At 33.3% G+C, this 27,251-nt stretch overlaps 1 protein-coding gene and 1 long non-coding RNA gene across 2 annotated transcripts in view; both read left to right on the top strand.

Annotated features, from left to right (window-relative positions):
• Positions 1 to 15,768: 15,768 nt before the first annotated feature.
• On the top strand, positions 15,769 to 16,555 carry LOC139781712 (uncharacterized). The gene is made up of 3 exons (XR_011720642.1): positions 15,769 to 16,018; positions 16,261 to 16,332; positions 16,431 to 16,555. It is a non-coding gene; the product is annotated as an uncharacterized lncRNA (long non-coding RNA).
• Positions 16,556 to 25,111: 8,556 nt separating this feature from the next.
• Nudc (nuclear distribution C, dynein complex regulator) overlaps positions 25,112 to 27,251 on the top strand; it is a 79,209-nt gene continuing 77,069 nt past the window's right edge. The window contains exons 1-4 of the mRNA XM_071720594.1: positions 25,112 to 25,347; positions 25,452 to 25,529; positions 25,625 to 25,843; positions 26,926 to 27,129. Of these exons, the coding sequence (XP_071576695.1) occupies positions 25,273 to 25,347; positions 25,452 to 25,529; positions 25,625 to 25,843; positions 26,926 to 27,129 (576 nt within the window). The 5' untranslated portion in view covers positions 25,112 to 25,272. The remainder of the gene's footprint in view (positions 25,348 to 25,451; positions 25,530 to 25,624; positions 25,844 to 26,925; positions 27,130 to 27,251) is intronic.

Raw genomic sequence — 27,251 nt, 5'->3', positions numbered from 1 at the left:
TGCTTTCGAGCTCCCAACATATTGCTGCTCCTGCTAGGATAATGCGTATCCAGAATATGATCGCCTGTCAACTGTATTGGCACCCCAGTCTGCGTTCAACCTACTCCGTACAATGGTATATCTGATTTTTGGTACATCAGACCATGACTCTCGGTGCCCCTCAGGTATCTGAGGATTCTTTTGGCTGCCAGCCAGTGCTCAGTGAATAATTCGTATTGAATTGACTCAGGAAATGACCGCGTACGCGATATCTGGCCTCGTAGATACCGCAAGATACATCAATGCTCCAATGAGACGTTGGAAAGGATATTGTCTCATTATCTTCTCATTAGCTCGTGACGGTTTTGTCAGTTGCACATTTGTATCGATTGGAGTCCTCGGGTTTGCAATCTTGCATGCCAAAACGCTCCAAGATAGCTTCAGTGTATTGACGCTGTGTTAAGACAACACTATAGTCATTCGTCTTGTTGAAATTCGATTCCCAGGCAATGATTCACTGGTCCCAAGTCTTTCATCTCGAATGACTCCGCCAAATTCCAGCATTCACCTCTTCTTTATCCATGCTCGGGTCGTTGGTTGCGATCACAATATCGTCGACATAAATCGCAATTATCATCACGCAGTTTTTCCTTCGCGACGTAAACATACATGAGTCTTGGTTCGTTGGTTGCATACCCATTTGCTTCAGTTTTGACACAAGACGACGATCCATTGCAACCCTGACTTGTCGCAATCCATAAAGTGCTTTCTTCAACAAGCATACACTATCTTGATGTTGCGTTCAATGCAGTAGCCAGCGTTTTGCAGTTCTTATAATGTTCTTCTTTCCTGACTATTTCCGCATCTGAACCTACGTGTTTCCAGCGATGATCTTCGTCCGTACCTCGCGTAACTGCTCAGGTACCTCCATGTACACGTCCTCTTCTAATTCCACCATTGAGTAGGCGGTTACCACATCCATTTGATGGATTTGCAACCCCAACCTGTCGACAATGCCGCCAATAATCGAATTGAAGTCGATCTTGCCACGGGAGAATAAGTTTCATGGAAATCCTCCCCTGCACGTTTGTGAGCAACCCTTTGCTACAAGACGTACTTTCTTCTTTGTGACTAGTCCACTATCTTTGTACAGACAACAATCTACTACCAATCACTTTTCGCTTTTGTGGTCCTTGATACAATTTCCCAAGTGTTGTTCCGTATCTGCGCAAGGTATTCATCTTCCATGGCTGTTCTCCAGTCTTCGACGTCGTCGCTTTGCTCCGCTTCTTGCCACGTTGCAGGATCGTGTGTTATTTGTTAGGTTACATTCCATAAACGCGTCATCATTGGTCTGGAGTCCTCACCAGGTAGACCCTCACATCCGAAACTTCACTATCCTCACCATCGTTTCCGTCATTGTTGTTAGTGGCCTGATATAGTTTTCTCGGCCTTCCAACCGATCCGGTACGCAATAGCATCGGTCTTCCCCTTCCACGTTTCGGTGGTTGAAGCCTCGTTGGTAAAGGAGTAGAGCCTTCCGTTGCCCTTCGTTTAGGGCGCTCTAACAATGACATCTTGAGGTACTTCTGTGTGATCCCTTTCCTTGATAGCAACTTGAGGTCCTTCGGCGTGATGCTCCTTTGCTCTGTCCTCAATCAACTCGTCTCCCTGTTCGTGTCCCCTAGTTTCGATTGGTCAGGTTTCTCGTCCTCAAGAAACTCTTGGTATTCACGATCAAAAGCTGACTCGTTCAAAAATTTCACGTCGCGACTCACGATTACTTTACGCGATTTCGGTAGCCACACGCGATACGCTTTCGATTCGTTTGAGTATCCTACGGAAAATACCCTCCTCCGATCTCGAGTCAAATTTTCCTTTTGGGGATTTTTGTCCGACACGAACACTCTCGAACCAAAGATTTGAAAATATATCACCGTAGGTATTTTTCCCTTCCATACTTTATACGGTACCTGTCCATCCAACGATTTTGTCACGCACCGATTTCTCACATAACACGCAGTATTTACCGCCTCTGCCCAAACACTGGAGAAACATCCGCTTGACGCATCATGCACCTGGCCATTTCGACCAGCGTCCGATTCTTCTCTCCGCCACGCCGTTTTGTTGAGGGGTATGCGGTGTTGATAATCGCCTCGCGATACCGTTTTGCTCCAAGAATTGGTCAAATTCCTTGTTGCAAGTATTCTGTTCCATTGTCCGACTGCAATGCTTTTATTTTTCTCCCTGTTAAAGTTTCTGCCGCGGCCTTGTATTTTTTAAATGCACTCAAAACATCGCTTTTGTTTTTCACAAAGATAACCTCGCACCAACGCGACCTATCATCGATAAATGTCACAAAGTATTTTGCGCCAGAATGTGACGCAGTTCTCATCGGTCCACACACATCTGAATGTACTATTTCTAATAAGTTTTTCGTACGACCGCCTTCACTTTTCGGAAATGGAGCTCGAGTTTGTTTCTCGCGAATACACACTTCGCATTTTGACATTGTTTGATCGATTTTAAGTTTTAAACCCGTGCACACTCCGCTTTTCGCCATGCTTTTTAAGTCTCGTTCGTTTAAATGTCCCAACTTGTAATGCCACTCGTCGATCTCACTTTTCGTATGATTCACGGACATCGCCACATTATCTCCTTTTCTCGCCGCATCGTTTTCATTTACCGCGTCTTTGCCCCTTCGCACGTAATACAAATTTCCGATTCTATCTGCTCGAAAAATTATTTCTCCGTGCTCACCGGTCACGGTCGCGTCTTTTTCACGAAAATGTACTTCATATCCGCGATCCGTTATTTTTGACACCGATAACAAGTTTGTACGTAAATCCGACACGTAATATACTTTTTCAAAGTTTACATTTGTCTCCCGTTTACCATTACTCACGGCCATTCGCACGTTTCCCGCGCCCGTTATACTCGTTGACCTCACTGTTCGCCAAATTCAATGTCTTATACACACTTTCGATTTTCTCGAACTTTGTCTTTTCAGTACACATGTGTGCAGTGCATCCACTGTCCAAGCACCATTCTACACCATTTACGCTCTCGCGATTAAATAGCACCGTCTCAACTGTGTTCAACATCGCCGTGTCCCCGCGCGCGCGTTCCGAACTCACCGATTCATTGTCATTGTCTTCCACCTGTCGTGCACTCACTTGTAAATTCGCAGGATACTTTGCCAGACATCTTTTGGCAATATGACCGGTTTTACCACAACGGAAACATTTAAGTTTTCCTTGTCCCGCACCAGCTTGGCTTTCGGTTTTATTGTTCCTCGAATCTTCACGACTGTCATGTGGCACGCGCGTGTTTTGACGAAACTTTGACCTTCTCGCGTACATAACATTCTGCTCTGTATTGTCGCTCGCTTTTCGCGATTCGTATTCTTCAAGTATTTTCACTCGCAATATCTCGGGATCTGGCAATTCATCTCGTGTCTCAATAGCGCAACGAAAATTTCCAAACGATTCTGGCAGACTGTATAACAATAAGATTGTTAACACTTCCTCGTTGACTACCAAACCGATCTCTTTTAATTTTGCCACTGCCTCGAAAAATTCCGTTAGATGGGTTCGCACATTGTCCCCCTCTTTCAATCGTGACAAAATAATTTCTCTTCAAGAGTATCGCTTTTCGCGCCGGTCCCTTCGACTGGAATGTCGATTCGATTTTTAGCCATACTTCTCTAGACGTTTCTAGACCACGGATCACGTTCAACTCCGACGTACTCATCGACAACACGATATCGGCTTTTGCTTTCGCATCTTTATTTGTCCATTCCATCGCATCTGTCCCAGACGACGGCTTCACTTTTGTCCCGTTCACGTAGGCCCATACGTCGTTTTTCACCAGTATAGCTTCCATCTGCATTTTCCACGTATCATAATTTTCGGCAGTTAACGGCTCGATTTTCATAATCGCTGACATTTTAACACCACTTTTACTGTCTTTTATTGTCTCAGTCTTTATCTCGCGATTTCTCTATTTTCGCGTACTGGTTCTCACACTAACGGTCTTCCCGTATACGCGACGCGCGGTACACCGCAACCACGTTTTCGCCGAGTTCTTCACTCGCGACTTTAAATCGAACACTCGCGTTTCATGTACTCTGGGCCCATAACCTGTTGGCGAGTAATAATCAGAGTTTACTTTATATAACGCAAGTTTATTCGGATTACTATACGATTACAATGATTACACGTGGTCAACCGTGCGACGCCAGAAAGAGAACTGAACTCGAATCTATAAGTATCGAAAAGAATAGATAGGCGTCGGTAATATCGCGACCCGTTAGTTCGAGTGGAGCCACTTCGTATCTCCAACAGGAACTCTTTAGAATTGAGAATGTTCAGAATTGAGAATTGAGAATTGAGAATTGAGAATTGAGAATTGAGAATTGAGAATTGAGAATTGAGAATTGAGAATTGAGAATTGAGAATTGAGAATTGAGAATTGAGAATTGAGAATTGAGAATTGAGAATTGAGAATTGAGAATTGAGAATTGAGAATAAAGAGTTTAGAATTACTTAGTTTAATTTAAAGAATCATGATACTGTACAGATTAAATTATTTAATTAATAGAGATTCTCTATTAATTCTTAATTATCCACTGGCAACTCAAGCTCTGGTTTTGTTTTTAAATTATTTAAGATTTTTTAGATTCTTAAAATTCATGGTGAAATAATAATTCGTCATAATTTAATTCTTACTAGAAAGAAGAGGTGATATCTATTTGTCGTAACTAGATTTCTTTTATATAAAGGACAGAGGGAATAGAAAATCGGGTTTGAATAACGGATACTGATATTTCTAAATTAAATAATGAATATTTATAATTAGAATTGAGAATTGAGAATTGGGAATTGAGAATTGAGAATTGAGAATTAAGAATTGAGAATTGAGAATTGAGAATTGAGAATTGAGAATTGAGAATTGAGAATTGAGAATTGAGAATTGAGAATTGAGAATTGAGAATTGAGAATTGAGAATTGAGAATTGAGAATTGAGAATTGAGAATTGAGAATTGAGAATTGAGAATTGAGAATTGAGAATTGAGAATTGAGAATTGGGAATTGAGAATTGAGAATTGAGAATTGAGATTGAGAATTGAGAATTGAGAATTGAGAATTGAGAATTGAGAATTGAGAATTGAGAATTGAGAATTGAGAATTGAGAATTGAGAATTGAGAATTGAGAATTGAGAATTGAGAATTGAGAATTGAGAATTGAGAATTGAGAATTGAGAATTGAGAATTGAGAATTGAGAATTGAGAATTGAGAATTGAGAATTGAGAATTGAGAATTGAGAATTGAGAATTGAGAATTGAGAATTGAGAATAAAGGGTTTAGAATTACTTAGTTTAATTTAGGGAATCATGATACTGTACAGATTAATTTATTTAATTAATAGAGATTCTCTGTTAATTCCTAATTATTCACTGGCAACTCAAGCTCTCTGGTTTTGTTTTTAAATTATTTAAGATTCTTTAGATTCTTAAGATTCATGGTGAAATAATTCGTCATGATTTAATTCTTACTAGAAAGAAGAGGTGATATCTATTTGTCGTAACTAGATTTCTTTATATAAAGGATAGAGGGAATAGAAAATCGGGTTTGAATAACGGATATCTGATATTTCTAAATTAAATAATGAATATTTATAATTAGAATTGAGAATTGAGAATTGGGAATTGAGAATTGAGATGTGAGAATCGAGAATTGAGAATTGAGAATTGAGAATTGAGAATTGAGAATTGAGAATTGAGAATTGAGAATTGAGAATTGAGAATTGAGAATTGAGAATTGAGAATTGAGAATTGAGAATTGAGAATTGAGAATTGAGAATTGAGAATTGAGAATTGAGAATTGTGAATAAAGAGTTTAGAATTACTTAGTTTAATTTAAAAAACCATGATACTGTACAGATTAAATCATTTAAATAATAGAGATTCTCTATTAATTCTTAATTATTCACTGGCAACTCAAGCTCTCTGGTTTTGTTTTTAAATTATTTAAGATTCTTTAGATTCTTAAGATTTATGGTGAAATAATAATTCGTCATGATTCAATTCTTACTAGAAAGAAGAGGTGATATCTATTTGTCGTAACTAGATTTCTTTTATATAAAAGACAGAGGAAATAGAAAATCGGATTTGAATAACGGATACTGATATTTCTAAATTAAATAATGAATATTTATAATTAGAATTGAGAATTGAGAATTGGGAATTGAGAATTGAGAATTGAGAATTGAGAATTGAGAATTGAGAATTGAGAATTGAGAATTGAGAATTGAGAATTGAGAATTGAGAATTGAGAATTGAGAATTGAGAATTGAGAATTGAGAATTGAGAATTGAGAATTGAGAATTGAGAATTGAGAATTGAGAATTGAGAATTGAGAATTGAGAATTGAGAATTGAGAATAAAGGGTTTAGAATTACTTAGTTTAATTTAGGGAATCATGATACTGTACAGATTAAATTATTTATTTAACAGAGATTCTCTATTAATTCTTAATTATTCATGGCAACTCAAGCTTTCTGGTTTTGTTTTTAAATTATTTAAGATTCTTTAGATTCTTAAGATTCATGGTGAAATAATAATTCGTCATGATTTAATTCTTTCTAGAAAGAAGAGGTGACATCTATTTGTCGTAACTAGATTTCTTTATATAAAGGATAGAGGGAATAGAAAATCGGGTTTGAATAACGGATATCTGATATTTCTAAATTAAATAATGAATATTTATAATTAGAATTGAGAATTGAGAATTGGGAATTGAGAATTGAGAATTGGGAATTGAGAATTGAGAATTGAGAATTGAGAATTGAGAATTGAGAATTGAGAATTGAGAATTGAGATTTGAGAATTGAGAATAAAGGGTTTAGAATTACTTAGTTTAATTTAGGGAATCATGATACTATACAGATTAATTTATTTAATTAATAGAGATTCTCTGTTAATTCCTAATTATTCACTGGCAACTCAAGCTCTCTGGTTTTGTTTTTAAATTATTTAAGATTCTTTAGATTCTTAAGATTCATGGTGAAATAATTTGTCATGATTTAATTCTTACTAGAAAGAAGACGTGATATCTATTACCTCGAAAAAAAAAAAGAAAGTGGTAGTATTATACCTCGAAAAAACCTAAGTAACAAGTGGTAGACGTACTCTTTGTATCTCGAAAAATCTCGAAAAAATCTAAGCAGTAGTATCTTTATTTCCAAAAAATTATAACCCATGTGATACACATCACAAAATTATGTTACCTTATCAAAGAAGAGTCGTGCTTCAAGTGATCTATTACAATTACAAACAAGAAATGATATCTCATTAAATTACAACGCCAATTACAGAGAGAACATATATATTGCCTCAAAAAATAATTGTTGCACTACTTTGAAAAATCTTTACATGGTGTCAATTAGAAAAAGAATGTATGATAACAATTTTATAAGATTAAAAAATTTTATTTAAATTTAACAAGGGAATACAAGATATTTAAATACAAAGTTTACATGTGTATTTTCTAGTGGTCACAAAGAATTACAGAGGAACAGTACAAAATAAAAATATTTTATTAAAATATTTAATCCAACGAGGGAATACAAGGTATTTAAATACAAAGTTTATATATGTATTTTTCAATAGAATAAAAGATTTAATCACAAAGAATTACAGAGGTAACAGTACAAAATAAAAATATTTTATTAAAATACATAAATTTTTCTTGTAAAAAAACTTGGCGCTGCTAGACCTCGAAATTTTAAATAAATAAATAAACTTATCCTATACTTAATTATAAGCCGCATTATTCGCCGTCGTCACGCACACCCATATCACTCGCTCGCACATACACACCACGCTGATAATCATTTTGTTACTCCCGTAGCATTCTTCTCTGAATTATTTTTATTTGTTGTTGTCCTTATTTATTTAAAATTTCGAGGTTTAGCAGCGCCAAGTTTTTTTACAAGAAGAATTTATGTATTTTAATAAAATATTTTTATTTTGTACTGTTACCTTTGTAATTCTTTGTGATTAAATCTTTTATTCTATTGAAAAATACATATATAAACTTTGTATTTAAATACCTTGTATTCCCTCGTTGGATTAAATATTTTAATAAAATATTTTTATTGTGTACTGTTCCTTTGTAATTCTTTGTGACCACTAGAAAATACACATGTAAACTTTGTATTTAAATATCTTGTATTCCCTTGTTAAATTTAAATAAAATTTTTTAATTTTATAACATTGTTATCATACATTCTTTTTCTAATTGACACCATGTAAAGATTTTTCAAAGTAGTGCAACAATTATTTTTTGAGGCAATATATATGTTCTCTCTGTAATTGGCGTTGTAATTTAAAGAGATATCATTTCTTTTTTGTAATTGTAATAGATCACTTGAAGCACGACTCTTCTTTGATAAGGTAACATAATTTTGTGATGTGTATCACTTGGGTTATAATTTTTTGGAAATAAAGATACTACTGCTTAGATTTTTTCGAGATTTTTCGAGATACAAAGAGTACGTCTACCACTTGTTACTTAGGTTTTTTCGAGGTATAATACTACCACTTTCTTTTTTTTTTGAGGTAACAACATATACACTACTATACGTGTACTTGGCGCCTTTCTTTACCTTTTTTTTTAAGAAAGGTAATTTTGTACGGATATATTTTACAGAAGGCGTATAAAAGATGTAAGAGGACTTGCGGTAAAAATTGATGCAAGTCTTAATAACTTCAAGGATTAAACTGACGAATATACAAAACCTACTAAATGTACTCAAAGCTACTTAATGATTAATACAATGCTAAATGAAGTGTTGTACAAAATTTGAATAGAGTCAAAGATTGCGGTCAGCTACATATTATATACACGAAAATGAATTACGAATGATTATTACGTAACGATGTTCATTGCGCCATATTATCGCTATATTTTCGCTTTGTTAAAAAATTATAATAAATTATAATAAATTGAGTTAATCGCAGCGCGCGACAAAGTTATGTACGTGAGCACTGTGAGCGATTTAATGATTGTAACCTTACTTGTATACATTTCCGAGAAAAATATTTCTATATTATGTTTAACAACAATATTAAATATTAACATTTCATAACTGCCAAACGTTTCCAGTTGAGCGCAATTGCACGAGTTACGAATCATTTATAGACTCTTTTTCTCAGTTAACTACACTGAAAAAAAAAATTGCTAGATTGAAGAAAATTAAATTTGAATTAAGAAAACCATTGTTTTGACTATTTGCAAGAAAATTATTTTCATAATTTGAAACATTTGTATTTTTAGAAAGAAAAAAAACATTTATTAATGTAGAAAAATTATTTCTTTAAAGTAAGTAAATGTTATTTATTAAACAAAAAGTATATACTTCAATTGAATAACTAATATTTTAAACTATAAAACGCATTACAAAATAAAAGAAATTTTGTTTTTCAAATAAATATGCAAATTTTTAAAATAAGTAAATCTTTTTTTTTAATGAATCAAAAGGTTTGATTTTTACAGTAGTAATAAGAAAATATATTTTTAAACCAAAAAACTGCTATTTTGAACAAAAAAATCATTACTAAAGTTAAAGAAGTAATTTTTTGTTTTAAGTAAATTGTTAGTTGAATTAAATAAGCAATACATTTTATAAACCTTCAATAACAAAATATATTTTCAAATAAAAAAACTTATTTAAAAAAATATATATATATTTTTAAAATAAAAAAATTCATTTTTAAATGGAAACCATGTTTATTAAATTTGAAAAACGATATTATTTTTAAGTAAATTATTTTTTTCTCTATAATAACAAAATTAATTTATAAATCTACAGTAACAAAATATATTTTCAAATAAAAAAACTCATTTTTCAAAAAAAGAAAATATGTTTTCAAAATAATGGCTGATGGACAAAGAACGAGACGTCTGTTGCAGTCATGGCAAAAACATAAGTTGCTGTTATAAGCTGTGGCGGTCAGCTGTCCGCCACGAGCGAACTTGAGAACGCTGTAGAAACTCTGCCGAGCTGCCCTAGATATAGGGGTCGATGTTGAATCTTACTTACGCAAAAGTATACTGGCGATGCGCCGCGTAGCGGGCGCGAGCCGAACCCTCTCGCCGCGCGAAAAATTTTCTGCGTGTATTTACTAAATTTGAAAAACGATATAATTTTTTTAAGTAAATTATTTTTTTCCGTATAATAAGAAAGTTAATTTATAAATCTGCAGTAACAAAATATATTTTTAAATAAAGAAACTCAGTTTTCAAAGTAACAAAATATATTTTTATTATTACAGATTTTTATAATTATTTGTCTGCATTAAAAATATGATTAATTTACATGCAAGTAATTTATTTACTTATTTGAAAAAACAATTAAATATATTCAGATAAGTCATTATTTTATTTGAAATAACTTATTCTTTCCATTAAGCTTTGATTTATTTATTTTAATATAATTGCATGTTTAGTAAACCAAAGTATCTATTTTTTCAAATAAAGAAATTCAGTTCGTAAATTTAATAAAATATTTATTTAATTTATGATATTAATATTTAAAAAGGCAATCTTTTTCATGTTAAAAAATAAATTACTGTTTTTGAGAAAATATTATTTAAATTAAAAATTTTATTTGAAGAAAATTAGTTACTAAAATCATAATACTTTTATTTCTTTCATTGAAGAAAATATATTTTTATATTTTTTATTATTACAAATTTTTATAATTATTTGTCTGCATTAAAAATATATTTATTTCACGTGCAAGTAAGTTATTTACTTATTTGAAAAAAATAATTAAATATATTCAGGTAAGTCATTATTTTATTTGAAATAACTTATTCCTTCAATTAAGCTTTCATTTATTTATTTTAATATAATTGCATGTTTAGTAAAGCAAAGTATCTAATTTTTTTAAATTAAGAAATTTAGTTCGTAAATTTAATAAAATATTTATTTAACTTGTTTTATTAATATTAAAAAAGGCAATCTTTTTCATGTTAAAAAATGAATTGCTGTTTTTGAGAAAATAATATTTAAATTAAAAATTTGTATACTTAAAAACAAAAAAATAAAATGTTAAACAAATATTTCTAATATTTAAATAAATATTTGTAAGCTTAGAATAAATTCTTTATAAAGTTACAAAATATTTCTTTAAATCAAGGAAATAATACTAAAATAAATATATTTACTTAATATAAACAAATTTTTTTTTCAGTGTAGTTTCTGCTGCATTGAAATCTTGCATAGAAAAAAATGTATTAGCATATCGCGCAAGAATCATCGATATCTAAGTAAACAATTAATTAAATATATACAGTATATATGCGTACATCTGGATTAATCCGAAAGCTTAGTCTCCATCTTTTAAAACATAAAAAATAATTTTATGCCACAACAGTTAAGTGCGGAATATTAAAAAAAATGCGCCATTTAACAATAACTTCTAAGGTAACAAGTTTAATCTACGGTGACCTAAATTTAAACGTGAAAAGAAATTAAATTATTTCAATGAGTTCTCGAATCGTCCCCAATCAGAAATAGATATAAGTCACGTAGAAACGAATTTCCTAATTCGTCTGAATTATTCGATACAATGTTCTAGTTTAAATGTGACACTACTTTGTAAAATGTTTAGTTTTATTGTTTTCTCTACTCTACGTTCAATATAGCAATCTTTATAAATTTCTTTCTTTCTAAATAAAAATGTTCTACACAATCGGAAAACTATTTTACAACATGAGTAAAGAACGAAGTCAAAAAGCGAAATAATCAATTTTGACGCGATTAAAGGGGATCATCAATGGCGATTGTATTAAACTCTAGTCCATACTGACTAAGAATCGCGGATTATGCGTGAAAATTGTAGAGTTTCTTGACAACTCTTATGTACAGATGGATTCAAGTGTTTCTGGCTTCATTCATCTGGTCCCGTGCTACTTGTTCAGCATGTCCGATCATTACCAGTTTTTCAGTAAGGGAAATTAGCTTTGAAAAAATCAATTAATTTCAATGAATTTGCGCATCTGCAAAGAGATTCTCGAAGATTAAATAATAATAACTACTTACCTCATAATTTTGTATCATAAAATAAATATTTTCATAAATATTAGTTTGAATGCGACCTTCAATCTGAGTTTGGGCAGCAACTCCCTTTGAGGAACAATTTTGTACCACATTGTAAGCTTCTGTCGACCATTTACCTGCATAGGAGTAACATCAAAGTATAATTACATACATATCCAAAGACAAATAATTTTGAGTAGAGATGTATATATCTAAAATCTACTTACACGTAGGAATTGATAATAATCTCGTTGATTGGAATGTGGCTTGGATCAGTCAACTCGCGAAACTGTAATATAATAATAAATCGATTAGAATTTTCGGATACATCACTTCATACGATTCTTTCACACGATGACGGTTAATGTTAATTTCCGATTACCTTATTATTATGTTTCGCGTGTTCTATACTTGTCATCATGACGAAACATCTGACCAAGACATTGCGCTTCTTGGCTACCTCAATGTATCTCTTTCTCGAAGCTGGATCGGGATTGGTATTGTCTATACCTATACTTTTTCTTTGATTCAAGTATTGTTGGACTGCGGCAATGCACTTCTGCCAGCTGCCTAAAGTGTCTCTGTTGACGTATCCGTATTCCTTCAGATAATTCTTTGCAAAATGCGATTTTCCGGAGTCTAGACTGCCGACCATAAGTACCACCTGTTAATGGATATCTATAAGCACGAGGAAAGAGCGGGCCTCTGTTCACATTTGACGTTCACGATGATATTCGTGTTATGCACGATGCTTCTGTCGAAATCGAGGAATCACATGCCGGAAAAGTTTTACCTAGGTATTTATCATTAAAAGAATACTTTGTATAATTCTCTTTTATGTTATTTTTTTATTTTTTCTCATTAGATTATGGTACAAGAGGAACGAGCACATTTTTCCAGCGAGTAGATGGGAACATTTTGATCCAACGAAAAGTTACGACAAGTATACAGTGTCGGATAAAAATAGGAAGAAAGATAAAATCTGATAAACTTAGATTCAACGAATTGTCCAATTTCGTTTAAAAGATTCAGATTCAAAGGACTGTAAATATTATAACCAGATAAATAACTTTGTTTCATTGTACAATTGATTCATTATACAACAGACATTATACATATATATATTATAATATATATACATATATTATAATATATATATATATATATATTATATAATATATATATATATTAAAATCACAGTCCTTAAAAATACAATGTAGCTACAATATATATACATATATATATATATATATATATTATAATATATATACATATATATATATATATATATATATATATATGTATATATATTGTAGCTACATTGTATTTTTAAGGACTGTGATTTTAATTCATTCAGTTATGTGATAATATTTAATTCATTTATTCGATTATGTAGCTCTACTAAATTACAGTCCTTTGAATCTGAATCCTTTAAACGAAATTGGACAATTCCTTGAATCTAAGTTTATCAGATTTTATCTTTCTTCCTATTTTTATCCGACACTGTATACTTGTCAAAACTTTTCGTTGGATCAAAAGGTTCCCATCTACTCGCTGGAAAAATGTGTTTGTTCCTCTCGTACCATGATCTAATGAGAAATAACATAAAAGAGAATTATACAAAATATTCTTTTAATGATAAATACCTAAGTAAAATTTTTCCGGCATGTGATTCCTCGGTTTCGACAGAAGCATCGTGCATAACACGAATATCATCGTGAACGTCAAATGTGAAAAGAGGTTCGCTTTTTCCTCGTGCCTAATTGCAATATTACATATATTAAAATAACATGCCAACATTGTGATATTGCTTCATAAGTTTTATCATTTAGTATCTTTACCTTAGTTACAATAAAATCGTAAAACGTATAATGGTAATATAAAAAAGATCCTTCTTGACATACATTAACTGATCTGCCATTACTGTTTTAAGCTCACTGAATTCACGCTTCAGAACTTCTAAACATCTCTGAAGAAGCTGATAGATAGAATTACCTGTATTTGAAAATTTAATTTATGCAGTAGAACATTATATATCACGCCAATGTTACTCCAAAAGTGACACTGGAGTATTTTAATAACTTAAAATTCTCTAAATTCTCTAAATTACTGAGACATTCACCTTTCTTCATTATAACACTCCGACGATAGCCAGATTCATCCCAATAACTGAATGTGATCTCAATTTCTTCTTCCTTCAACGCGTTCTGCTTTCTAGCCCATTCTTGCCTCAATTCTTCCTTAAGTTTATTTTCCTCCTCCTCCCTTTCTTTATCTGGCAAGAAACTTGTATCTACATCTGGATTTTTCTTAATCTTCTTAATCGCGAGGCCATCAGATTGCTCATTTTCTGACTGCGGGGATTTTTCGGCATTGTCTTCGTCCAGATTAAAAGACAAAGCTTGAATCTGTCTCATCTGTTTGTTCTTTTCTTTTCCTGCTCTTTTTCACGTTCCTTGTATCAAAGCATGATATGTATGACTAGATGACATTCAGAGCACTGGGCGAAAATCACATAACATTCAGAGCACTGGGCAGAAATCACATATATATATAATATATATATATATATATATTCACGGCAAACCGCATATATAACATCGTGTTATTTTTATTACATTTAGGAAAATTATTTCATATTAACTCAATAGACGTTAAACTTGCATACATATGGAGCTTTCCAGCAAGTGACACAAGCCGACACAAACGTCGTTCTATCTTTCTTTTTTGGCAATGAGTAACAAAGACAAAACGATACCTGTGTCGACTTGTGTCGCTTGCTGGAAAGCTCCCATAAGTGAATCTCGCGTTTTATGTAAAATTTTGTAAGAAATCGGTAATCTAACCTATACTACGTTTACGCGAACGTTACTTAATTCTGTAGTAACTTACGAACGATACGATAATTCCTCCGCATAAACGGGAGATTTTATAGTAACTACGATGAGATATCGTTCGTATAAGTTACTACAGAAGTAAATACTCACGTAAACGTAAACTATTATAATTCCTGTCACATGCACTTAGTCGCGTAAAAGAGTCACGGTGCGGTTTCGCTTCGCGTCGTATAATAATATAGACCGGGAGCCCGTAACACTAAATTTCTGTCAAATCTTATTCATCGGGAAACCCTATATATTCGATAGAGTACATCCTTCTAATATTGAAAAGTCATTTCTTACACCTGGAGGGTGGGACAACCCCTGCGGGGAAGTAAAAAAAAAAGCAGAGGGTATGTCAAATTTTATTCACCTTGAAACTTATTTGCTAGTTAGTTTTTAATAAATAATTTATGAAAAAACGTTTCTTACACCTGGCAAGCGGGACAAAATTGTTCTTACAGGTTGTAAACAATGTAATATTTCACGAGGGTGATGTCAAATATTATTCACTTTGAAATTTATATGAGAGGTAAGTTTGAACTATAAATAATATGAAAAAAAAATTCTTACGGCTTGAACGCGGACCAAACGAGTTCTTACACTGTTCTGAAACTAAAAACATCGTCCACGACGCTCTTTTGCTGCAGTGCGCACACAGTAATTTTCCTCTAATGTTAGTATACAAATCGGGTTTGTCACTTATGAACCTTATTCTTCTCGTGTCTGTTGTGAGAGAAACACATATTCTTGTGAAATATGTCGAAGAAAGTCTGTGTTTTCTGCGGCAAAAGGTCTCAAAAAATTCTCGATTTTACAAACGAAAAATTAGAAAAGTGTGCACCGATTTTAAATATTCGGAAAGAGTACAAGTTAAAATTTTCGAATGTGACGCTACCAAAAATTAATAGTTCCAGTAAAGGATATCATTCCGCTTGCTATCAAAGTTTCACTGCATTAAATAATAAATATAAAAAAGATGCAAAAATTGAACCACAGCAATCGACATCTCGTGAAATTGACGAAGGAGTTGCATCAACTTCTAGAGGGTAAGTTTAATTCGTTTAATAAGTAAAATTTCATGTGTGTTGCGTAAACAGAGGGTCGTTCACCTGACGATTCGAATACAACGGTTAGCTTTTATTTTCACGAATTTGTCCTTGTATACATTTGAAATACAGAGTTTATACGCGCTAGCAAAAAGTGAACTGTTCTTTTTACGTCTACTTTATTAAATTAAGAAGACACGAAAAACGGTGTTTAATAAAAATTACGTTTGGATTTTTTATAGCTCCGAAAGTATAGAATGTTCCGAAAGGGTACAAGCGCCTAGCGATGATGATACACTTGATTTGGAATCCAGGTAAGAATCAGAGAATTATTTGTTTAAGTATCAAAATTGTTCATGACATAATTTACTGTATACATGCATGCATTGAATGATTTATAATATTTTTTCAGCAATGACAATATCGAATGTACGAGTGATGCGCAACCGTCTGATAGTGCTCATGAGGAAAACAAAGAAATCAAAATATTTGATTTTATACATTATACGAATTACTTTAATAAAAATAATGAATAATATACAATGAAAAAATATTCCACATTTTATTGTCCATCTATTTTGCATGTTCGTAAGTGACAAACCCGATTTATATACTAACGTACTACATTAAAGGAAAATTACCATGTGCGCACTGTAGCAAAAGAGCGTCGTGGGCACTCTTAATTTTTAGTTTCAGAGTAGTGTAAGAACTCGTTTGGTCCGCGTTCAAGCCGTAAGAATTTTTTTTTTCGTATTATTTATAGTTCAAACTTACCTCTCATATAAATTTCAAAGTGAATAATATTTGACATCACCCTCGTGAAATATTACATTGTTTACAATCTGTAAGAACAATTTTGTCGCGCTTGCCAGGTGTAAGAAACGTTTTTTCATAAATTATCTATTAAAAACTAACTAGCAAACAAGTTTCAAGGTGAATAAGATTTGACAAGGACACGTTCAAAAATTACATGTTTGTTATAATTTTCTGCATCTATGTACCGCTGACCGACCTCGCCAATATCATGTACCTTTCTTACTCGATTAAGACAACTAATTCTATTAATATGGCGGTGAATAAGATTTGACAGAAATTTTGTCGCGGGCTCCCGGTCTAATAGGATAATTACATGTAAATAAAACAATTACCTTGAATCAGAAAAAATATTAACGTCGCGTCGCGTAAAGAGTCACGATCGGTCTCGCTCCGCGCGTATTTGACGTGGGACACTACCGTGTTATAGGTTAACTGACTGTGTGACAGCGCGCTGAGCGCACTATCTGCACTGCGCGCAGTACACACACGTATACATCGAAACTGGCGATACTAGCAGCACCGCCAGTGTCGAAAAAGTGAAAGTGACGCGACTCCAGCCAATGACATGAGAGATGAGAGACGGTCGACGTATCTTACGTATCTTACGTATCTTAATTATAAAAATTTTCACATTTGGACTTTGCGTCGCTATATCTCCGCTCGTAGGGCACGTAGCGGAAATATTATAAGAAACCCCCCCCCCCTAATTCGACCCCAAGCTATCGATCAAGCCTACTTAGAACTTGATCCGTTCACTCGTTATCGAGATCTCAACATCTCGAGTACTCGCAACCCGTCGCGTCGCGTAAAAGAAAAAGAGTCACGGTCGGTCTCGCTCCGCGTGTACTTGGCGCGAGACACTACCGTGTCTCTTGATATCACAAAATTACGTTACCTATAGTTCAACCTAAGTGATATGTATAAATCCAAAAATCCAACCTAACCTGCAAGACTTCAAAATTTAAACATTAAAATTTAAACATTACTACTAAAATTTTTGATTAAATAAAAAAACAATAAACATAATTTAGAGAAGAATGCGACGGGAATAAAAAAGCAGCGCCAAGTTTTTTTACAAGAAAAATTTATTTATTTTATTTTAATTAAATATTTTTATTTTGTACTGTTACCTCTTTAATTCTTTGTGATAAAAATGATTCTTTGTAACGTTACAATTTTGTTAAGGAGAATTAAGAAGCTATTACCACTTGGGTTGGAATAGGAAGACCTTTGAATGGGAACACAAAGATATGTACCACTTGGGTTTTATTTTTTAAAAGTAGTTGCACAACAATTATTTTTCAAAGCAATATATATATTCTTTTTGCAATTGGCGCAATTTAAAGATTTCACATCTTTTTTTGAAATACATGTCACTTGAGTTGAGTTAGGTAACATAATTTTGTGATATAATAATTTTGTTAAGGAGAAATTAAAGCCACTACCACTTAGGTTGGATTTTTGAATTTACAAAATACATTGCGTGTACTTGCCTTTTTTTTACCTTTTTTGAAATTGGTAATTTTGTATATCTACTTACGGCGTACGTCAAATTCTGCGCAAGTTTACCCTTGACCTTAGTCTCATATTTACTGACTACGTGTACATGATGGCCTTTATGAAGCAGGGCTTTAACCAAATGCTCCGTCTAGATGTGGTGGCTAGGCGACTGAATAGTCTCTATCAATAAAATCGACAATGGTTTCGACGCAGTCACAAGATCACTCATTAAAATACAGCAAACAAGGAAAATGACGACTTAACATTGTTACACAAAATATCTCGCGTGGTTTTTCAATCCTAAGACCAAATAATCTATATGCCTAGTGTAGCATTCCTCCTCTGCTCATTTCAAGATAATGGCGTTTATCATAATCGCGTCACGTAAAAGAGTCACGGTGCAATCTCGCTTCGCGTGTACTTGGCGCGAGACACTACCGTGTCTCTTGATATTACATCGGCTGCATTCCGATATTCACTGTCAGTATACTATTAACGTTAGTTAACGCTAGTTTTATTTTTTTATACCGTTATTATTTTCTATTATTATATTTTTATTTATTTTCAAATATCGTTCATTGTCGAATCTAACTGAGATTATTTAAAGACTGATATTTATAAATTTTTACTACTATACAATAAAAATTTTTAATTTTAAGACGGTGACAGATCTAACTTTTAAAATAGAGAGAAGATTTTATTTTAATTATATTCAAATATATATTCAAATATATATAAAATATAATTTAACTTAATATTTTATTATTTTTTATTGTTAAAATTTAATTTTGGTTTAATTTAAAAAAGATGTAAATTTTGTTTTAAATTATAGATAAAATTATAGATTAAAATGAAATAAATAATAGATATATGTATACTTATACTACAAAATTTAAAATATAATATCCTTTCTTGAATTAATATTAAATTAGATACTCCTAATCTCATGTAAAAATATCGCTAAATTTTATTCAATACCACTCACTTCAAAGTGTGATTTAAATTAATAAATTAGTAAAATACATAAAATTGTTTTTATATTCTATTATTCTTGATAAAATTTATAAATACAAATGTTTTATGATTGTTAGAGAAATGAAAAAGGCGAGACTGTGTGAAAGGCAAATGAGGAATTTTAGAATCAATTTAGATAGCATAAAGCTGGCAATGATATATTTAACTTACATTAAGTTACATTAAGCAATCTGTAGCTTATGTGTTTATGCGCGACTATAGCCATTCGCGATTGACGTAATCAATGAAGAGTCCAGCATCAAGAGTTCCGGACCTTACGGAACTACAGATGAAAAGTAAGTATTGCAAATCGTGCGACAACGACGATTTTAAGTACTACAGAATGAGTAAGAAATGCGAAAACTACGAACGTAAATTATACGTGCAAAACTTTTCGGCGAAGTGATTGTGACGGTTTTACGTCGTAATAACAATGTATCGATAATAATAACTGAACACTTTCTAAAAGACCGGCGGCTATATTTAACAATGTTTTGCAGCGATTAGCGCGTGAGATGTCTTTAATCGCGATATTCCCAAACAATAATGCTTACCTGTTTTATTTAATGTATATAAAAAATTAGTATATATTTATAACAGACGAGACAATTAATCAATATTTTATAGATAATGCAATTAAAACAATTTAACTTAAATAATAACTCATACGAGTAGGGGGGACCGGGGCAAACTCGACACGATTTTTTTAAAGGCAATTTTCAACAATTAATTAAAATTTTCAAGCAAATTTAATGGTACACATTTAAAGAGTGTTCTTTCAGATACAAAATTGCTTAAAAAAATTTTGCTGTACGTCGCTTAGTTTTGCCCCCAGGAAAGGAAAAGTGATACAAAGACAAATTTTCAAATTAAACAATCCCGGGGCAAATTCGACACTTTGCCTGATCGACAATTTAATCTGGAATTTATTTTTTATTGTCTGAAACTAAAAATACATTATTGTGTATTTAGAAAGTACAAAAATTCGGAATTAAGTAAAACAATCATTGGAAATAAGAAATAATGAGAACAAAAATTGTTGAACTTTCAATTATTTTCATCTAAACTCATGTCTGAAAAACAATTTATATACTTATTTATGCATCTTTTCTCCTCTTATTTTTATGACGGTACAGCTAAGTTGTTGAGAAAATCTCAATGTTAAGTACAAAATAAAAATATATTTAATTAAAATAAAATAAATAAATTACTGAAAAAGGGGCATCGAGCCATAACAAGGTGTTCATGTTTACAATGGCTCGATGCTCCTTTTTCAGTAATTTATTTTTAATCTTGTAAGCCTTTATTTTTATATAAAATAAATAAATTTTTCTTGTAAAAAAACTTGGCGCTGCTAGACTTCGAAATTTAAACATTAAAATTTAAACATTAGTACTAAAATTTTTGATTAAATAAAGAAACAATAAACATAATTTAAGAAAGAATCCGAAGGGAATAAAAAAGCAGGGAATATAAAGTCATCAAAAGTGAATACTTTACGAGATATTTCATATTTTATATTAAAAATATCATGACAAAATTTAAAATATCTCAAGAAATTCTTAATAAAAGAGAGCTTTGTTATAGTGTTTTGAAAACGTCTTGATAAGGCCTACAAAAATATGCAATAAAAAATGGAGATTCCATTTAAGAAAACATGGATCACATTGACCTGGCCTTGAAAAAATCGCTCAAAGTCAATTCCATATTTTTATCATCCGTCCCCCTTAATATCCTACAACTTTTATCTAAAACATTTTTCCATATCTAAAGCTGTTTCTGAGATCCAGGGGGCTGGGTCAGACTTTAGAGATACCTTGTATAATAACTATAATTATATTTCAAATATATAATTATGTCTATATTGTGTTTTTTTTTTCTATTTAAGAAGTGCTCTACTGTGTAAAGCAGCGGAAAATCGAAAAGAAGTTGAGCAAGCCATTAAAACTTGGCTGAGACGTGCAAAAGAAAGGGCAGGGAAAGAAGCAATATAAAATAAAACATATTCTTCATTGTAAACATTTGCATTTGCATATGCAATTTGTGAATTTATTTCATTTTTGCTCATTTTCAGTCATTTTTGTTTTTAAACAATGCAAAAGTGTGAATTTGGAGTAAAATTTCTAGAAAATCTGGGAATTTTTTTTACAAAATTTGAGTAAACACCCTTATTGAAATTTCCACATTAGTTTTTATAACTATTTTGAACAAAAATTACTGTTTTCTTTAATTAATCTGCAATACGCGTGTGCAATACGTTTAACAATGTATGTATGTGTGTGTGTGTGGATACATACATATATACATACATATATGTATATATTTTATATAGTTTTTAAAATAAATATATTATTTTAAAATATTTATATATTTCATTGTTTTTATCCTTTTAATGTACAATTCTGGATGTTTCCTTTTATCATGTCCATAGGACGTCCATTGGATATCCTGTGGACATGTTTTAGGGATATAAGCATGTCCACCAATTTCATAAACAGATATACTATGGATATGCATAGAATGTCCGAAGGACGTAAAACGGATAGCCTATGGACATCCTCAATATCCTTAAAGGACGTCTTATGGATGTCCATCGGATATCCGTGTGCTGTCTAGGAAGTTACCACATAACCCCGTTTACGCGGAGGAATTATCGTAAGTTACTACAAAAATAACGCTCGCGTAAATAATATACTACGTTTACGCGAGCGTTACTTCTGTAGTAACTTTCGATAATTCACTCGTTTACGCGGAGTAAATTATCGTAAGTTACTACAAAATCCCGTTTACGCGAAGGAAAATCCCGTTTATACGCGAAGGAATTATCGTAATTAAGTTACTACAGAAGTAACATTCGCGTAAACGTAGTAATAGTAATGACAGCGCGCTGAACCGGCTAAACGCACTATCTGTACTGAGCGCAGAACGCACACGTACGTATGTACATATGCTGTCACGCACTGCGACAGTGCACTGCGTGGCACTGCAGTGCACGGTCTGCACGAGCATCACTGTCCTCTCGTGTCAAAAAAAGCAAAGGTACAGATGCCATTTTTGTCCGACGACGACGACGTTTCTTAAAATATGAACTGGCGATACTAGCATCGCTAGCGTCGAAAAAGTGAAAAGGACGCGCAACTAGCGCTGTGGTGCAAAAGTGAAAGTGACGTTCTGACGACGATGACGTATCTTAATAAAAATTTACACACTTCGGACTTTGCATCACAAAATCTCCGCTCGTAGGGTACGTAGAGAAAAAATAAAAACACTTTTGTCGTATAATTCGACCCCAAGCTATCGATTGAGATTAGTCTAAATTCGATCCGTTCAGTCATTTATTGAGACTCAAAATCTCGGGTACTCGTAACTCGTCGCGTCGCGTAAAAAAATCACGGTCGGTCTCGCTCCGCGCGCACTTGGCGCGAGACACTACGCCGTGTCTCTTGATTTTAATGTGTTTCTTTCGTTTTTGAATATTTTTTTTATTTCTCCTTACTGTTTTCAGAAAATATTTGGTGGATCTATATATCATATTGTCTTCAAATACTAATAAATTATAGAATAATAAAAAATATACAATATGTAATTAATAAACAATGACTTTTAATTGGGGTGTAAAAATCACCCCAGGTGACCATTTATGCGAAAAAAAATCAGGCGCCCGTTTCTGGATATATATTCCCGTCAACGTTACGACGGGACGTCGCGGTGTTAAAAAATTTCCCGCGCTGGATGCGCGAAATTGAACAATCACGTGACCGAAATTTGGTAACTGTCGGCCAATCAGCATCGCGCTTCGTTTAATCGAGTAGTTGGAAGCGATCGTTTCCGCCATCTTTTTACTCCGTCTCGGTCGAATTTCGCGTATGAACGAGTATTCGGAGTACCGGATTCGGCAACGGATAATCGTCGCTGTGCGATAATCAGTCCCCGTGACCGCGGTCAGCACGTATCTCGGACATTCGCGATCGGCGTCCGTCGCGATGTCTCGCGTCCGCGCGTTTTCCAGCAAGCTTGTCTCGCGTACCTAGCTATCTCACGGCACTCGTTCGACGAGAGTGTCGCGAGTCGCGAGTGCCGTTCAGTGTTCGGAGTATCGAGGAGCATCGTCAGGAGCATTGAGGAGCAATGACAGGAGCGTCGGTGCGGATCATCAACGTGGATCATCCTGGTTGATTAATCGCGACAGGTGGATGGTCACTATAGTCGCAGCCGTCACGATTACCGGGTGTGCTTTCTCGAGATTTTTCCACGGTCAAGATGTGCCGAGATATGATTCGTTTACCACGCGAAAATGCCTGTAGTATTGCTTTATATGTAAAGGTGTCAGTGCATAAAAGTATATATTAAGTGCATAAAAGTGTGCGTTAAGCGCGGAAGAATAAAAGGATTAACAGAGGATTAATCGGAAGATGAATCGATTGGCGTTCAGCTGCCGGCCGGTGAGTCTTCCCATGCATGCTGTTTTTCGTTCGACTATTTCTTGGGTTTTTCCATCGCATGTTGTTTTGCTGCACGTTTCTCCGAATTGCCTAGAATTGTCGGCAAAGGCCGCGTCGTGCCCCCCCCCCCTGTCCTCCCCCCGCCGCTCTCCTTCCTCCCCTCATCGCTCGAGCGCTCGGGCGATGTTAAGTAAAAACAACCCGCGCGCCCTTTATCTGATTTCGGCGAAATGTGATCGGCACGAAAAATCCCGTAACAAGTCACGGGCTTGTGAGTTAAAAAATATTTAGTTAGAGTAATAAATATTTAGTCAATCATAATAGGGAAGATACTTTATTCTTTATTAACGACATTTATAAAAATTTAATCAATACTCATTGCCAGAAGAGAAAAGAAATAGGAATATAATAATTTATTATAAATGATTTTCGAAGTAGACGTGACGCTCTGTTTAATAATAATTTTTTAATATATGTAATTCAGAATATGACGGAATTTATATAAATTTTATTACGCCTAGATTACGTAATAATCATTCCATTAACGTGAATGTCAAACCCTGAGTTCCGTAAAAGCGCATATGGGCGCATTTATCTATAGCATACGTAACGTTTACTAGATAAAATGCGTGCATATGCGCTTTACGGAACCCAGGGAATATCTGTAATATTTACAACGTAATGCGCCATAAAATTCACGCATAGTTTCCAGGTAGAACAGGAAGTCACAATAAAACCGAAATGAAGGCAAAATGACGATTTTTAGACCATTTTGCCATGATTTTAACGTCATTTTTACTTCATTGCGACTTTTTGTTCTACCTGGGTTTACGGTAAAATTTTATTATACAAAAAAATAATCAATAATACAATAATACTGTAAAATCGATAAATACGATAAAATCTTTCTGAATGAAAACAATCTTGTAAAAGAATGCTGAACACGAAAGCATGTATTAATATAAGAACATTTAAAACATTTAGTAACGAACATTATATTGAAGATAAATGCAGTTATCTTTATAGAATTATCTCTTGCAATTATCTTTTTTATTCAAGATATATATTCAGGAATCATCTCTTGCAATTTTCTTTTTTATTCAAAATAATATTCAAGAACTGCTTCTTGCAATTATTCTTTTTTTTTTTTAATAAAAATTTAAAAGATCGAATTACTTTTAAAAATATATTAACTATCGATAACTGACTCGAAACTGTTTCTGCTGCTCTGTCGCCAGAGTACGTTACCGGTATCGCTCAGTTGGTCGCGTCGTTTCAATCCGGTCGATAATTCTAGATGTTTCGTAACGTGGTGTCAGGTCAGTCAGTTGTCGGCCGTGTCGGAATCTAGCAACAAAAGCTGCGTGGTGCGCAGTGGTGCGTGCTGCGTTTGCTGCGTTACCGTTGCTACGCTTAGCGAACGTTTCGTTTAACGATTTATCGCGCAAAGTAAATTGCGACACGCTCGAATATCGAGGAACAATGACGAAGACCGAGGACCAATTTGATGGAATGTTGCTGGCATTGGCACAGCAACACGAGGGCGGTGTGCAAGACGTAAGTATCGTTTTCTCGGTTGTTGAGGTTAACTCGCGCGATAAAATATTTGCAATTTCACGAAACTGTCCGGAAGATACGATTTTTTTGCTCTTTTTTTTTAGTTGCTGGACACCTTCTTCAGTTTTCTGGCGAGAAAAACAGACTTTTATACCGGAGGTGGCGAAGGGGCAGCTGAAAAGGTAATTTGCGTGTATGAAAAGTAATGTGACGTAATTTCCTTATATTATTATTCTAAAAAGTTCTAAATTAACCAGATTTGTTCCTTTATGTGCAGCTTGTCATGGGCAAATTCAAGAAACACGAAGCCGGTGCTCTCGCCAAAGCTGCATCTGAAAAAGCGGAAAGAGCAGAGCAAGAGAGAAGGCGTAAGGAAAGACTCGAGAAGAAGAGAAAAGAGGAACAAGTGGAGGAAGAGAAAATAGATAACGATTCTAGAATAGTTGAATTAACCGACGAACAGGCTGTTAAATTACAGGAAGAAATAGAGAACAAGGTATCTATATAGTGAAATAGTTGTTATAGGCCGGTATTCATAGTCAGATCTTATATTTAAGATCGTTTCAAGTTTATCTTTAGATGCTGTACGACTCATTTCATTGGCTATGGAATATCTAAAGATGAACTTAAGACGATATATAAGATCTATTATATATAAGATCTGACTATGAATACCCCCTCCCCCAGTCATAATTTTTATTCTGTTATTTCATGATTTCTTTTAGATATGGAAGACATTGTACAAATTAATTAAAATTAATTAAAATTAAACTATGATAAAGAGGCTTGCTCCGAATCAAATTTAAGGGAAAATATAAAGTTGGGCCACAGAGCCTAACGTATTAAACTATTAAATTCATAACTAAGTTTTAAATAGTATATTGTTAAAACATAAAAATTTAATTGTCAGATATTAGATAAAAGTAGTATACTTATTATTAAGATGATAATCTATTATAACCTAAACGTTTCGATCTTGATTGAGATTCTCAGTGATACATAAAATTGACAGTAATTAGAGCGCAAAATTGTAGCATTAAAATGAATACAAAGCCGTGTATCAAAATTCGTGTGTTAAAGCGCTTGGTTGCATTTCTACTCGAAAGCACACTTTCAAATTGGCCCCACACAAGAATGACATTTCGTTCAAAAGTGACAATTTAAACAAATGGCCAAGACCTAACTTTGCCATTTCTTGAGATATCTGAAATCCGCTTGTGCAGTCTCAAGCGGATTTGAGATATCTCAATGTCGGGTGCGAGTTAGTTAAAAAATTTTTTTGTAATTTTTAATGTATTGAACTACAAATGAAATTTTTGTTACTACAAACATCTACAAACAAAATGCTAACTTTTTCCGTATCGAAAAATTAATTTTTCCAAAGTCGGGTGCCAGATTCACATAGGTAGGTTGCAAAAACAGCATTGCAATCAAGCGTTTTATCACATGTTTTGACAATATACTATTTAGAACTTAGTTATGAATTTAATACATTAGGTTCCATGGCCCAATCATTTTATATTTTTCTTTAAATTGTACAAATTATAATACTCAATTAAATAATTTTTTGTTATACAGAAATTAGCAAATGACTCTCCTGTCGCGGGATCTAGCAGCGATAACGACAGTGCTAAGAATGATGAGTGCGAAAATACCGATTCTAAGAATGACAACGTTGAGGACGAAGAAGATGAAAAGGAGAAAAATAAGCTGAAGCCTAACAGCGGTAACGGTGCAGACATGCCGAATTACAGATGGACGCAGACTCTTGGAGAAGTGGAGGTAAGTGCTTTATGTCGTACTTTATATACGTTTAATACACATGTGGCGCCAAAACATCTTTTTAAAGAAAATTTTAAAGAAAATAGAGATTGAAAGAAATATTTGTTAATATTAATTTTCTA

This window comes from Temnothorax nylanderi, unplaced genomic scaffold, assembly GCF_030848795.1.
Source record: "Temnothorax nylanderi isolate EJ_2023f unplaced genomic scaffold, tnyl_v1.0 TNYL_tig0356_pilon, whole genome shotgun sequence".
NCBI classification, from domain to species: Eukaryota; Metazoa; Arthropoda; class Insecta; order Hymenoptera; family Formicidae; genus Temnothorax; species Temnothorax nylanderi.
Note: the sequence above shows the minus strand (reverse complement) of the source record. Positions and strands in the feature narration are given on the sequence as shown.